This window comes from Monodelphis domestica, chromosome 2, assembly GCF_027887165.1.
Source record: "Monodelphis domestica isolate mMonDom1 chromosome 2, mMonDom1.pri, whole genome shotgun sequence".
NCBI lineage: Eukaryota > Metazoa > Chordata > Mammalia > Didelphimorphia > Didelphidae > Monodelphis > Monodelphis domestica.
The window spans coordinates 133,950,426-133,966,723 of NC_077228.1; the positions used below are offsets into that span (position 1 = coordinate 133,950,426).

A 16,298-nucleotide genomic window follows, 5' to 3' on the forward strand; every position below is an offset into this window, starting at 1 on the left:
AAGAAGTGGAAATCCAGCCCTAAACATGACAGCTTAGTTTTTCTAGCCTGGACTCCGCTCTCTAAGCAGACTTGGTGAGCTGGGAGAGCTTCTAAATTTCATATGACCAACCATTTTTCACTTATATTGGTTTTTTTTTTAATATTTTATTTTTTAGGAGCAGCTAGGTGACTCGGTCAGGCCTGGAGATATGAGTCCTAAGTTCATGTCTGACCTCAGACACATCCTAGGTGTGTGACCCTGGGCAAGTCACTTAACCTTAATTGTCTGGTCTTGGGCAAGTCACTTAACCCCAATTGTCTGGCCTTTCCTCTTCTGCCTTGGAACCGATATTTATTATAAATTCTAAGACAGAAGGTATGGTTTTTTTAATTAATAATAAAACATGCTCTTTTTCCTTATTTATATGTAAAACAATTTAACCTCTTTTGAAAAATTTGAGCCAAATGCTCTCCTTTCCACCCTCTCTTCCTTCTTCCCCCCTTCCCTGAGACAGCAAGCAATCTTAGATTTTGCTATATTATATGTTTTAATATCAATTCTAAGAGCTAATGCAATCAATTACTATATTATATATTTATGAGATGCTCAATAATATAGGAATATAAGGAGAGGAAGTTGGCTCTCTCTAAAGGGGACCTACCTGTCACTCCATGCTCCTGTCCACTCTGTCCCACCCCACGGATTCCTTAGACGAATTAGCTTTTCAAGACAGCCACGATAATTAACCTGCAAATGCCACCAAAAAGGAAGAATTAAGCACTTCGATTCACCCCTGGTGCCCCACATTCACAGCTACATTAGGTTGACACTAGAATTCTTCTCTTGGGAAAAAAATTATACTTTAAAAAATGTTCAATTCAATTCAACAAGCATTTATTAAGGACCTCCTTTGAACCTGGCACAGGAGACACAGAGACAACACTGAAAAAAAATAGTCCCTCCCTTAGGAAAGTATGTAGAATAACAGGGTATGTGCAACATTTAAAAAGGTAAATAAATACACAATAATTTCAGATAAGTGAGAGTATCAACAATTAGGGGACTAAGGAAAGATTTTCCTTAAGGGTTGATGGCCCTTGTGCTGAGCCTTGAAGGACTCAGAGAAATAAATATGAGGAGGGGCATTCCAGGCATTCAGGAAGATAGCCCATACAAAAATACAGAAGTGGGAAATGAATTTGCTTAGTTCAGGGGAAAAGGCGGGTGCTTTATTGAGCATAAAATAAATAATTCTGAAATCGTTATTTAGAGCCAGAATTCAGAGTCCAAAATGTTGAGGTGAAGAGTTGTAGCTTCTTTTTTTGTTGTTTCTTAAACCCTTACCTTCTGTCTTAAAAAATGATATGAAGTATTGCTTCCAAGACAGAACAGTAAGGGCTAGATAATTGGGGTCAAGTGACTTACCCAGGGTCACACAGCTAGGAAGCTGTGTAAGGCTAGATATGAGTCTAAGACATCTTGACACTACACCTGGGTTTCTATCCACTGAGTTGCCCCATTGTAGCTTTGTAAACTGTTGTCTGATAAATGCTTTAGGAAATGTATGGGGCAGGAGGGGAAGAGGAAGGGAACAAACATTTATTAAACACCTACTACATGCCAGGCACTATGCTAAGCACTTTACAGATATTATCTCATCTTTACCATAACCCTGTGAGGTAGGTACTACTATGATCCCCATTTTACAATTGGGGAAACTGAGGTATACAATGGTTAAGTGACTTGTCCAAGGTCACATAGATAGTAAGTATCTGAGACTAGATTTGAACTCAGATCTCCCTGACATCAGACCCAGTACTCTATAGACTGTGTCACCTAGCTGCAAGGATTCATTTATCAATATTCCAAAATTCACAGAACCCCAGTCAGTCATTGACCTTGTTAGAATTCCTAACTAACTCCAGCAATGTCTGGGTGCTGGCTGTATTCTGTATATTACATAAAGAGCAGGAGTCAGTCAAAAGAATTGGAATAAGAATAACACTGCGGCAAATGGCCACGTTAGTTAATATTTCTTTGCAAAAACGATGTTCTATGACCTTGGCAGTGATTGCCTTGCTGTTCCCAAACTCCCAGTGATAAACTCAACTCAAATGATAGACTAGGTTCAACTCAAAAGGCCTCATTTAACCTTTAAAAAACAGCACACTTAACAGTAAAAAGACCAGGACTATCCATTGCCATAAAAATATATCATATTTTTACTTTGAAATAAAAATATTTCATCCTACTATCACTATTTTCCTTGCATGTGCAAACAGCATGAATTGATGCTGCTTAATCCTTTGAGGCATTCTTTTTTGTTTTTTAAAACCTTACCTTCCACCTTAAAATCAATACCGTATATTCGTTCTAAGGAAGAAGAGCAGTAAGGGCTAGGCAGTGGGGTTTAAGTGACTTGCCCAGGGTCACCCAGCTAGGAAGTGTCTGAGGCCAGAACTGAACCCAGGACCTCCCGATTCCAGCCACTTTGTTGCCCCATGGGATTCTTAAATTTCATTTCTTCTATTAATAATCACACCCAGGATCCTGCTGGAAGAACAGCAGGTGATGCCCGGATTTACCTCTTCAACTCCAGTGACAGAATAAGCATGCCCCTTCACCAGCTTCAGGCTGGTGATTTCCTGTGATTCTGATGCATTGGTGATCTAGGTTGAGAAAAGAGCACAGTCAGGCTAGCAGAGGGATTACTGGGGCCTGTCCTACAACTTCTTCTAATGATACATGGTACAGAGGTAGGGTATGGAGCTCAACAACAGGATGAGGTCATGAAAATACTGTAATAAGCCTCGGACTTAATAGAGCTGTCATCAACGCACCCTTCACCAATTAAGCCTGCTCAGCCAAGTAAAGTTCCTGGGGCCTGCCATGACCCAAACATGACATACCAGTCTCATAAATGCCACTATGGAACTAGGAGGTCATTTCTTCTTGGGAGAATGACCCTCTAACAGGCAGAGGAGCACTAATTACCTTGCGTCATATTCAATGCAAACTGGAGTCCTCAAATAGCATGGATCATATTATTTTCATAGTATGGATCCCTTGGAATCACATACCTTAGATCGCACCAACATGTTTCCTCTGTCCTTTCCCAAAGGATCCTTCCTCTCTATACCCCTTCATTGAAACCTAACACCCTTTCATCCAAAAAATGCATGTATTTATAGTACATGATCGATAGAGGAAAGAGAAAGGAATAAGCATTTCTATGGTACCTACTCTGCATTAGGCACTGTCAAGTGATTTACAGATATCTCATTTCATCCTCAAAACGCCCAGTAGGTCATTATTATCCCCATTTTATAGCTGAGGAAACAAAGGTAAGCCGAGATAGCTAGACAGACAGACAGACAGACAGACAGACAGACAGACAGACAGACAGATAGATAGATAGATAGATAGATAGATAGATAGATAGATAGATAGATAGATAGATGGATGGATAGATAGATAAACACAGAGACATATACGGAGAGAGAAAAAGAGAGGCATACACAGCTTGTTAGAGTTATCATGCTTTGGGAAAAGGAGAATATTTTGTTTTTATTTTGTCCACTTCAGAAATAAGTAGGTTGTTACCTGATGCAAGAATGCATGTGTCTATGTTTTATGCATGTAAATGTTTTTTTTATGAAGGGATAATAGGTTTTAAAGAGAGGGCATAAAGAAGAAGGATCCTTTGTGAAAGGAGAGAGGAAACATGTCTGCCGGATACAAGATATGTTAATACAAGGAATCCATACTATGAAAATAGTATGAGCCATACTATTTGAGAACTCCAATTCATCTCAGATCCACTTGACTAGGTGGAAGCTTGGAAGTGATAAGAGAAAGATTGTATGGGGGAAAGAAGGAACAAGGAAGGAGTGTATAACGGCTAAGAAAAATGGTAGATAGTACTAACAATATTCTAGATCTCCCTTCTATGACCCTCATTTAGTTCTTCATCAGTTCCCCTCATGGAGGAGATCATGATCTCCAGTTTAAGATATACTTCCCTGGAAATCTTTTGAATCAGGGGTCTCAAAACTACCACCATCATATATTGAATCTCCTCAGAAGATCATGGGTTTAGAGTTGAAAGGGATTTCAGACCCCTCATTTTACAGTAGAAGAAACAGGATGAAAGACACAAAGTAATTTACTCAAGGCTATCGAGAGAGTAAGTGATAAAGCCTAGGAATTGAACCCAGGTCCTTTGCACCCAAATCCAACCATACTGTATCCCATATCATGCATGGAGGAAGAGAAGTGAATCCCCTAATGTCACTCAGCAAGTGAGTAGCCTTGCTAGAGATAGGACTAAGGTATCATAATCAATCTATAAAGTACAAACCACTATGATTCAAGTATTAAAAACAAAAAAGCAAACAACAGTCCCTGATACTCTGATGAGAATGACCTTTTCTGTCCCCATCCACTTACAAAGGTCTTAGACCAGAATAAGATCTTTCTAGGAACAAATCTGAGTACCAATAATAAACTCTAATGACATTAGGGTCTGTCCATTATGGCAGAGATTGTGCTGCCTACCAGCCATAGCCCAAAACCTTCCCTTGGCTCCAACCCATGCTTCTCCAGTCAAAGGGATTGAAGGGAAACATCCCTAGCTCACATCGATGGAGCAGCCAAGCAGTGATCCAGAACGCAAAGCCTTCCTGATGATTTGATACAGATTGGATGGAGGCTTCTTCAAATCATAAAACTCTGAGATTCCTCCAGTGAAATCTTCAAATCCCTCCACTGTGGACCCTCCAGTGAGAGCTTCATAAGACCCATTAAGCCTGCAAGAAAAGAAAGAAAAGTAAAAAATAATGTCCACTGCTTCCAATCTTTAGACATTAGCTACTATCCAAATAGAATCTGCTATAATTAGAGGATCACAATTAGAGAATCCCTTTCAGAGGATGTATGGGTAATGGTATTTTGTGGAGGTGATAGACTTGGGAAAAACCACTTAAGAAAACTTGGCTTTGCCTTCCTAGAAATCCAACTCAGGTCATTGATCCCATAGGTAGGTCAGCAATTTCCCAGTAATGAAACTTGTCTGATTTCACATTAATGCTGTGAGCACATTTCAAGGAACCAGTGGCCACTTTAATCAATTCTATCTTGTGGCCAAACTGGAATCCACATTGAAGCCAAACCTAAAATTTGTTTTGGGAAGGAAAGTAAGGAATTGCTTGATGCAGGAACCACAGGAACTATAACTGAGACAGGTGAGCCCCAGCTGATGGACACAACTCTTGGTTTAAACAAGAAAAATTGCTAACCTGCTAGAGTTGGTAGAAGAGTTGCTGAGCAAAGAGGAGAAGCTTCATCAGCTAAGTCAAGGAGCCAAGGATACTTATTATTATTTATTTTTCTTCTACTGTTTTATAATGACCAAAGTGCCTAAATTGGAGTTTATTAGCTCTACATCAGCTTGGTTAATCCCATTAAAGGAAGAGGAAGCTAAGAAAAATAGAGGTTAACTGATTTGCCTGAGATCACATAGTCATCAAGTGGCAGAATTTAGATTTTAGCTCACAAGACAAGTATATGGCTAATTTAGATTATGAGAAACAGCATGGCATAGTAGATAGTGTATTTGTTCTTGGAGTCAGGAAAGTCTAAATTCAAATCCCATCTCTGATGGTAGCAATGTGACTATGAGCAAATCACTTAAACTCTCTGAGCCTCAGTTTCCTCATCTTTAAAATGAAGACATTGGGTTCTGTGGCCTCTGAGATCTTTTCCAACTCTACAGTAGCCATGATCCTATAAAACTTATTCTCTAACTCAAGGAAGTTCCAAATACTAGAGAGCAAAGCAAAGACAATACTTAAATATGGATCTGTGTAGAACTTCAGTATAGAAGTATGGTAGGCATCCTCAGGTCCCCTTAATCCCAAACTTCCCTCACTTACTTGGCATAGGCTTTCTCCATCAGGGCACTCCAGAACTCTCTGCCTTCTTCTGAGTGAAGGAATAGCAAATTCCCATTTCTGGTGGGGAGCCTGTCATCGATGACAACATCCACCCATTCTCCATACTGCCAGAACTAGAGGATTTAAGAAGTCCAGAGTCTTGTCATAGAGGGTGAAAAGGGAGGTTGATGGAACAGAATGATTTATATCATCCAAGAAAACATCATTTCCAAAGAATTCAGAGTAGGAATATTGTAGTTATTTTATATACATTACCCACTTCCCAAACAGATTGCAGGTTAAGGGACTCTGTCTCAATTTCAGAGCTCCTCCATTGCTTTGAATATTTTTTAAGTGAATAAATGAATGAATGGACTTTGCCACTGATGACATCAAATTAATAGTGAGGAGAATGGTGTTAAGAGCAATAAACAAAGCATAAATAGTACCTGAAAATGAAAGATTCCTGCATAGTTCTTCTGGAAGCTCTGATCTTTGGGGACCACCCGGTAAAGGAGCTCTTCATTCAAGGTCAGGGAAGCAATGGCTGCCAGGAGCCAGCAATCACCTGCGCAGTATCATAGGACACATACATTGGTTAAACTAGGCTTTTAGAGTTCCCCTGGAGATGCTGCCACACCCTTCTTGTTTAAAACTAGAGCAGGTTACAAATCACACTTTGATGGTGCAGATTCTCCCTTTTCATTCTACTCCAAAATCCTATACATGAGTTCTGGATTCTTGAAAGCTTTTGCTCAGCTACTAATTGTGTATGGATCATCCAAGGACCTTGGGTGTCTTCCAATCCTCCCACTACTTCCCACTATACCTTGAACATAGGATAAATAGAGAGAAAACAGATGAGACTCTTAAGACTATTGGACTCCTCAGCAACTCTGATAAAAATTCTGGAGGATATCAATGTGGAAACAATTGTTGAGAATGGAATTTAGAAAATATCTTAGATATTAATTATCTTTCAAGTCAAAGAAAACAAAAAATCCACTATTCTCCTCTAAGATTGACTTTTTCACACTTATAAGTCTGGGTACCACCAAAAAATTGTTATAATAATCAGACATAGTGGCACAAATTCTCTCATCTCTGCCACTACAGGAGACTGTGGTTGGTGGATCACTTGAGCTCAGGAATTCTAAGCTACAATGGGACTAACATCAATTGGGCGGTTTTTTATGTATTTTTTTTTAATTTGGAGAATTTGGAAATATGTAGTAAAACTGCTTCCCTCTGAACATAAAACATCACTCTGTGTTCCCAGAACACACATGCAAAACACAAGCTAGTTGATTATATAGCCTTTAAAAGGGAACAATTCAAATGAGATGAAAAAAATGTTGATGCTAATAGAGAACATGACCAGCAGAGTACAGCACCAATGTAGTGGCCTATGGGAGTGGGGGCCACTAAACTGCCTAAGAAGGAAAACTGACCCATGTCAAAAATGGAGCAAGTCAAAATTTCTATGCCTATAAGCAGTGGAAGTGGCCACTGACTTCCAGTCTAGCCAAAATAGAGAGACACACTCTCAGAAGAATACCTAAACTTGTAACGAGTGGTTATCTATTATCCTTCCTTCTCCCCCCTCCCCATGACTACGGGTAACAAATAACTGGCTTATACAGCCTGTTGTAAATTATTTTCCTTTATATAACATTCTAAATTTCTCAAAACATTCCTTATGAAGAAAACGAGGCAGAGAGCAGGGTCAGAATCATAGTTTGTTCAAAGTGGAAATTACTTCAGAGACTATATATTCCAACCCTCCATTTTAAAAATGAAGAGAGTTGGGCTCAGAGAGGCTGCATAAATCAAGCCCACAGTTACAGAGTCCTATCATATTGTATTTTCTGTGACATCATATGTTGTCATCATCTTTGAATGACATCAAAATCATTTAGAAACCCATTAAAGCTTACAAAATATATCATCCTGGTACAAACCAGTGGTCCTTTCAATCAATAAACCAACAACATTTATCAAACACCTACTCTGTATCAGGCACTACAAAGAAAAAAATAATAATTCCCACTCACAAAGAATTTATATTCTAATGGTAGAGGAAACAAGGAAAGAGATCGATAGACAGGTAGACAGATAGATAAGCAGATAGATAGATAGATAGATAGATAGATAGATAGATAGATAGATAGATAGATAGATAGATAGATGATATAAACAGACAGATATAGATATACATATAAAAAGAGCATGAATGCAAAGTGAATACAAGTATATATGCAAAGTAGTTCATATTAAGTAGTTGTTAATGGGAGGCAAAAATATTTGGGACACCTATGTTCTCTTTCTCAGTGACACAAAGGAATATATTTTTTAAAACTCTTTCTTTCTATCTTACTATTAATTCCAAGACACAAGAGTATCAAAGGTTAAACAATTAGGTTTAGTGACTGACCCAATATCACACAGCTGAGAATTGTCTAAGGCCAGATTTAAACCCAGGTCCTCCTGACTCCAGGCCTGGCTCTCTATTCACTGTGCTAAAAGGAATGTTTTATGGGAAAGCACAATTGCCTTTTTAGGTGTTAGCTTCACATTAGACATGCATCACCAAAATGTCTTGCTTCCCTTAACATCTCTTTTTCTACAAATCCGTGAACATATGTCTCCTACTTGGACTGTAACCCTCTTGAGTTCAGGGACTGTTTCACTTTTTCTTTGTATCCTCAACACCTAATACAGTAGGCACCTAATAGATGTTTATTGATTGCTAGGTGGCTGGCTGAATGACTGGATGGATAAATCTATCATGCATAGGCTATTATAAAACTTTCTTGAATCTATTTATATTTTTAACCTGATTAATTTCTTATCAAATTCCCTAACCTTCCTTCTTTAATACAGCTAGGTCCTAATTAGGGCAAATAATGAATCCCCTGTATTCGAATTTTTCCTATTTGAAGTCATAAGTACATAAAATATGGTAATTGGTTCCAGCCCAATGGAAATATGCAGGGTGAATTCAAATAATGAGATCACTTCACAGAATTCATTATTATTACTAATTGGAACCTAGCTGTATTTGAATGGAAATGTGATATAATGAATCTCTCTCCAGCCAATCATACCTTCTTACCCTGTGCCACTCTTGTCTGCATCCTCCCTCAAATCCTCCACAGAGGGTCCATCCATTGTGCCAAGGACCTTCCTCCAAGCCTTTTGACATTCTGTGGCTCTCAATGAAGCACAAAGGCTCATCCCGAAGTTATCCCTGTCTCTTAATACTTGCAATCCACTATAACTTCTATAAGCAAGGAATATCTGCTGACCTAACCAACATTGTTTTGCAATAATGTCATTAAAACATCATAACCAAGCTCCACTATTCATGTTCATCTGGTTGCCCATTAATAACACTGATAATGATAACTTTATGTTTTGGGAACTAATTAAATGCTGTTTCAGCTGATAGTGATTGTGCTTTCAGCTTAGTAAAGATGTTCAGCAGAGAGTATGCCTGTTCTATATTTTATTTGTGTTAAAATGACTGCTTTCAATCTTCAAGGGGATGCCCTCTTGTTCTAGGATTCGAGAATTTGATGAACAAGATTTTTCACACACTTCATACATTTTATGACTCTTCAGACGTCAATCATGGCCCTCTCGACCTTCATCTTTTGTTTTTCCTTCTTTGGAAATTCCTTCATGTTTATTGTTTCCTTCTTATGGGCTTCCTCCAGCTCTGCTACATTTTCTCCAGAAATGGGTATGATATCTCAGGGATATGCACATCATGATGGCATTTTAGTTGGTTAATTGGGTTTTAATCAATCATTCAAGCAATCAATAAGCATTTATTAATCATACATGATAATCCATTGCTTATCTCTTTCTCTTTGCCTTTACTGGGCATCCCCCATTCCTGGTATGAATTCCCTCCTCATTTCATAGAAACTCTCTTTTTTCAAGATGCAACTAGACGGGGGCAACTGGGTAGCTCAGTGGATTGAGACCAAGACCTAGAGATGGAAGGTCCTAGTTTCAAATCTGGTTTCAGACACTTCTTGGCTGTGTCTTACACAGAATCTTACACAAAATACACAGTATTGATTCTAAGATGGAAGGTAAGGGTTTTTTAAAGAAGATGCAACTAGAACCCCACTATCTACATGAACTCTTTCCTGGTTCTTCCCCCAATACTAGAGTATTCTCCCTTATTATAGGTAATTACTCATTATTTCTTTGTGTTTCTCTATATGTTTATTGTCTTTCTCATTTAACATAAGTTCATTGTGAGGAAGGATTCAATTACTCTTTATATATGTGTCTTTAGCACTAAAAACAAAGCCTGGAACATGAACAATTAACAAATACTTGCTAATTAGTTTATTAAGCACCTATGAACTAGGTAGGCCCTGTCCTAAGTAGTGGAGATACAAAGGCAAAAATAAAATTGTGCCTGCCCTCAAGGAGCTTAGATTCTATGAGCTTGGGTGGTGACATGTGCATTTAATTATAAACAAAATATATAAATGTGAAGGTTTTTTTTAACTTTGCCTTCCATATTAGAATCAATACTATGAATTTATTCCAAAGCAGAAAAGTGGTAAGAGCTAGGCAATGGGGGTTAAAGCCACTTGCCCAAAGTCACACAGCTAAGAAGCATCTGAGGCTAGATTTGATCTCCCATCCCTAGATTGGCTCTCAGTCCCCTGAGTCACCTAGCTGCCCCAGTACAAAGTAATTTAAAGTAGGAAGGCTGGGTCTCTCAGCTGACTGGGTTAAGAAGACCATTGTGTAAAAGATGGAACTGAAGCTGAGTTTTTAAGGAAACGAGATTGTAAGAGCTAGGAATAAGAACTTTCCTTACCCCAAAATTCAGATTGCCTAAGAAAAAAAGATGGCTATTCCATAAGACTTTGTCTTATTTTTTTCCCACCAAAGTTCTCCTTATGTTGTGAGGCAGCTATGTGAAACAGCAGATAGAGTTATATATAGATCTGTAGTCAGGGAGCCCCAGTTCAAATCATACTCAGAAACTTACTAGATGGATGAGCTCAGGTAAGCCACAGTTTCCATATCTAGAAAATGAGTATAATAATAGCACCTGCCTAGCAATATTGTTGTGGGGGAACAAATGATATAGTATTTGTAATGTGCTTTGCAAATCTTAAAGTACTAAATACATTTTAGATGTTATTTTTAAACCCTTATCTTAGAACTTAGAATTAATACTAAGTATTGGTTCCAAGGTAGAAGAGCAGTAAGGGCTAGGTAATTAGAGTTAAGTACCTTGCCAGGGGTCACACAGCTAAGAAGTGTCTGTGGCAACATTTGAACCTAGGACCTCTCATCTCTAAGCCTGAATTTCTATCTACTCAGCCATTTAGCTGCCTCTAGCTATTAGTATTATTAGTGCCAGCTATCTTTCCTCCTCCCTTTTTTATTTCAATTCCCCACTGGCACCTGGCCTTGGATTTTCTTTATATTTATTTTGTAACTAATTCTATACATATATATTGTTTCCTGTGATAGAACGTAACCTCCTTAAGGTCAAAAATTGTCTTGTTTTTATCTTTGTATCCCCAGCAACCAGCACAGTGCCTGACACAGAGTATGTGCTTAACAAATTATTATCTATCAATTAATGGATTCATGGAAATATATTTCCAACAGCCAGGAGAGAAAGCTTAGTTGTCAGAGTGATATTGGAGTGCTGAGTGGGATAAAAGGGCTTGGGTTCAAATCCTGGCTCTACCCCTCACTATCTGTGTCCTTAACAAAATCTCTTAACTTCCACAGCCCCCACTTTCCTCATTTGTAGAATGAGAGGGTTAGTAGTGGTAGTCTCTCGGTGATCGAGTATGACTATTGTCTTTGCGCAGTTTCATCTAAGTACTTAAAGGGATGACCCGCCAGCCGCGGTGTGCTGACCGGGTGTTTGTAGGGCAGGCAATGTTTAGGACACCTTTTCTAGTCCCCTCCCTTGATTAGGGTGAGCAGTGCTGTCCTAGAGAGGGCTGCTCAGTCGCCCAGGATGCTGCTGAACATCCCTACTGCCCATAGGGCCGAGCGACCACTGGTCCGTGGGCCGTCTACGTGCAGGATTGTGACTACAACTGCCAGTGGTCACCTCCACCTGTTGCGTCGTCACTCCCCCATCGCCGCAGGTCTTGAAGAGGGTGGACAGGGTTAGGATAGATGAGTGTGCACAAAGATACTTGTGCGTGAAGGAGATGTAAGTGGAAAAGCCGATGCACAGCGACAGTCCCACTCTCTCGGCGTTGGAAGCCTGGGTCCAGTGGCAGGAAAAATCATTACACCTGGAGACTTCCTCAGCTGCATTGGGTGGCTGTGTTGTCTTTTGTGCTCCAACGCTCCCTAAGCACTCCACAGTGTTTTGCTGCGTCGCCATCTCAGCCGTTGAACCTTCTTATTGGTTTCTTCCGTCTGTTCCGCTGAAGCAGTCTTCACATGCTGGGTGAGCAAAGCCCTGGTTCACCAGGGGTTGACGACCGGATGGCTACCCTCACAAGGTTTAGCCAACCTGTCAAAGCTGTTGCCCAGGGTGTGGCCGCTGCCGCATGCTAGCAGCTACTGGGAGCCACAAGTGAGAGCTGGGTGTCAGGTAGGGGTCAGAGGCTGGAGAGCTGCCCTAGGAGGGCACGACAAGCCCTCCATACCAGAGATACTACCCCTCCCTGAGCACTCCATACACCCCGAGAGGGTTAGACTAGGTAATATTTCCCCTTCCATCAATTCAAAATCCATGTTCTACATATCTGATCTATTTTTTCTTCTACAATTTGTTGGTCTCTAGAACAAATTACACTATGTTTTTACTTATTCAAATATACATAATATCTAACTCAATAGACTATAAACTCCCTGCGGGGAAAAGAGGAAGGGAAGAAATATTTGGTGCCAGGCATTATGCTAAGCACTTTTATAAATATTACCTCACTTGATCCTCCAACAATCCTAGAATGTAGATGCTATTAGTAGCCCCATTTTACAGATAAGAAAACTGAGACAGAGGCTAAATGAATTGCCCTATATCATGCAGTTGGTAAATGTTTGTGGCTGAATTTGACTTCAAGTCTTTCTTACTCCAGTCTACACTCTATCCATCTTGCCACCAAGCTGCCTCTGAAGTCAAGGAAAGCTTCATTTTGGTCTTTGAAGACAATCAACAAAAGGATATATCAAGCCCTGATTGCTAGCCACACTGAAAATTTTACAATCAGCTCTTGGCAGATGGAGCTGATTCCAGCACATCCCTATATATCTCAGCCTACACCAGGACAGATTTGATTAACTTCACAACTTCTCACTCTTCTGGGACTGCCTTGCCCAAGAGAAGCAGAGTGAGATAATCTGGGTGCTGTTCTCTGACTCTCTATATTGAATTGCAAGAAGTCTTTCTCACAAGGGAATGTGGCTGCACAAGGGCAGTTGGATGAAGATTAAGCCTGGAAACCAAGCATCCTGGGTTCTCTTTCCTGTTCTGTCACAGGCCTGATGAGGTCCCACTGCTCAGTGCTCCTCCTCACCTTTCCCAATCCTTCCCATCCCTTCTGCTACTTGCTTCCTTCTGAGATTACCTTCCACTTACACTCTATGGCTCCTATAAGTTCAAAGTTGTTTGCACGTCATCTCCCGCATTAGGATAAGCGGTCCTGATGGGTATGGACCGTGTTTTTGTCCTTCTTTCATCTCCATTGCTTACACAGGGCCTGGCACATCGAAAGCACTTCAGTGCTTGCTCTGCCTCTGCCTCTGCCTCTGCCTCTGCCTCTGCCTCTGCCTCTGCCTCTGGGGAGCTACTAGCCTGTTTGTAGGTCCAACATTCCCCTGGAAAGGATCAGAAAGATCAGACAGAATTCAGTGCCGAATATGGCCCCAGCTCCTTTCCTCAGAGCACTGAGAAACAAACCCCTGGTGGGGAATACTATTATCCCCAGCTAATGAGGAGGATGAACACTGAGCAGTGGGACCTCATCAGGTCAGTGGCAGAACAGAAGAGAGAACCCAAGATGCTTGGTTTCCAGTGCTGGGCTCCATCCAACCGCCCTCCAGCCGCATTCCCTTGGCATTACCATTCAATGCACAGCAAAAAAATATTCTTCAATTGCTGACACGCTGACATCAAACAAGGCTTACCAGCTGGAAAGGAGTTTAATTTTCTTTTCATCTGGTCCACTCCTGACATTTCTCAAAATCTGCCCTGCTCTTTCAGCAAGCACCTAGGCTCTGAAGGGTTGTACAGGGCATGCTGCTAGATCCCTGCTGGTTAGTATCTGAGATGAGAGTAAGGTAATAAGACTGATTCTTTAATAAACACACCAGAATTCATACATACAAATGAGTGTTGGCCCTGTCACAGAAGTCACCTTGGGAGAATAAGGCACGATGGTGACCAATCTTTGATGTAGAATGAAAATAGCCTTGGAAGTAGAATTAAGAAGTTCTGGGCTCATGTCCCAGCTCTTCCTCTTACTTACTATGTAATGGCAGGCAAGCTGGTCAGGCTCTTTAAAACTCAGTTTTCTTATCTCTGAAATGGACATAATATTTATACTTCTTCCCTTACTTTGTTGTCCTTAGGGAAAAATTTAGTAAGGCAGGCAGCATTATTTAAAAGTTATAATTATTGTTCTTATTACATGTTTATCCTATGAGGATATAGATTTGATATTTGGAAATAGCCACAGGTCATTGAGTTAAAGATGGTGAATAAGATGAGGGACCAGTAACAACAGGAAGCATTTATTAAGTGCCTACAAGGTTCTAGGCAACAGAGTAGGAGTTGATAAACCAAGACAAAAATGATACACTCCTTGCCCTCAAGGAGTTTACATTCTACTTGGGGGAAACAATATATGCTTCAAGAGGTCAATACATAATATACAATTATAAATACAAAGTAATTTTAATGTGGGTAAGGGAAATGCTAAATTGAGGGAAGAGGTAGAATGAGCTGAACCTTATAGGAATCTGGGATTTTAAGAGCCAAAGTTTTTTTGTTTGTTTTTTTTTTCAAACCCTTACCTTCCGTCTTAGAGTCAGTACTGTGCATTGGCTCCAAGGCAGAAAAGTGGTAAGGGCTAGACAATGGGAGTCAAGTGACTTGCCCAGGGTCACACAGCTGGGAAGTGTCTGAGGCCAGATTTGAACCTAGGACCTCCCATCTCTAGGCTTGGCTCTCAATCCACTGAGCCACCCAGCTACTCCCTAAAAGCCAAAGTTTAAAAGCAAAGGAAAGTCTTCCAGAGATCAGGATGGTCTGAGCAAAGGTGCTGGTATACCATGAACAGGAAATAGCAAACAAGCCAGTTCAGTTAGAATTTAGTGTGTGTGGGAGAATCATGTGAGACCGATCTGGAAAGAGAAGCTGCAGCCTTTCTTTGACTTTAGAAGCCTGTCTGACTTCAGATAGAATAAGAATTTCTATTTTATGCCAGAGGGGATAGGGAACCACTGAAGCTTCTTGAGAAAGGAAGTGACGTGGTCTCAACTCTGCTCTAGGAATATCAACTTGGAAGCTATATGGATGATGTCTTGAAGAAAAACAGACTGAAATGGGGAAGACTAATTTAGAAGGCTATTTGCAATGGTCCAGGCAAAAAGAGGCAAAAGGACCTTACCCAAGATGACAGTTACATGAGTAGAACTAGGGCAACAGAGATGCTATGAGGGAAGGTTAGACAAAACTTGGTGATTGGTTGCATATATAGGGTGAGATGAAGAGAAGAGTCAAGGATGATTCTGAGGTTCTGAACCTGGAGGACTAAAAAAATCATGGAGTCCTTGATTGAAATAGGGAAGTTAAGGGGAAAGGTGGATTTTAGGGGGAAAGATCATGAATTCTGGTTTGTGCCTATTACATTTGAGATGCCTCTAGGAAATTAAGATGGTGATATCCAGTAAAGCTCTAGTAGAGGCAGCTAGGTGGTACAATGAACAAAGTGCCAGTATCTAGAGTCAGAAAGATCTCAGTTCAAATCTAGCCTCAGATATTTACTAATGGTACAACACTGGGCAAATCACTTACCTCTGTTTACCTCAGCTCCTCCATTTGTAAAATGAGCTAGAAAGGAAATGGCAAACCACTCCAATATCTTTGCCAAGAAAAACCCAAATGAGGGTCACAAAGAGTGAAACTCAACTGAAATGGCATGATGGATGGAGTGCTTGGCCTGAAGTCAAGAAAGTTCATCTTCAAGATTTCAAGTTTGGACCTCAGATACCTTCTGACTATGTAATCCTGGGTAAGTCACTCAACCCCATTTGCTTCCGTTTCCTCATCTTTAAAATGAGCTGAAGAAGAAAATGGAAAACCACTCCAGTATCTCTGCTAAGAAAATCTCAAATGAGGTTATAAAGAGTTGGACACAACTGAAA

General features: G+C 40.2%; 1 protein-coding gene across 1 annotated transcript in view; it reads right to left on the minus strand.

The window, feature by feature from the left end:
• The window catches only part of CAPN8 (calpain 8), a 134,124-nt gene that overhangs the window by 60,086 nt on the left and 57,740 nt on the right, over positions 1-16,298 (minus strand). The window contains exons 3-7 of the mRNA XM_001367739.4: positions 6,365-6,483; positions 5,916-6,049; positions 4,622-4,790; positions 2,568-2,651; positions 644-729 (exon numbers count right to left, since the gene is read on the minus strand). Coding sequence (XP_001367776.2) covers positions 644-729; positions 2,568-2,651; positions 4,622-4,790; positions 5,916-6,049; positions 6,365-6,483 — 592 coding nt within the window. The remainder of the gene's footprint in view (positions 1-643; positions 730-2,567; positions 2,652-4,621; positions 4,791-5,915; positions 6,050-6,364; positions 6,484-16,298) is intronic.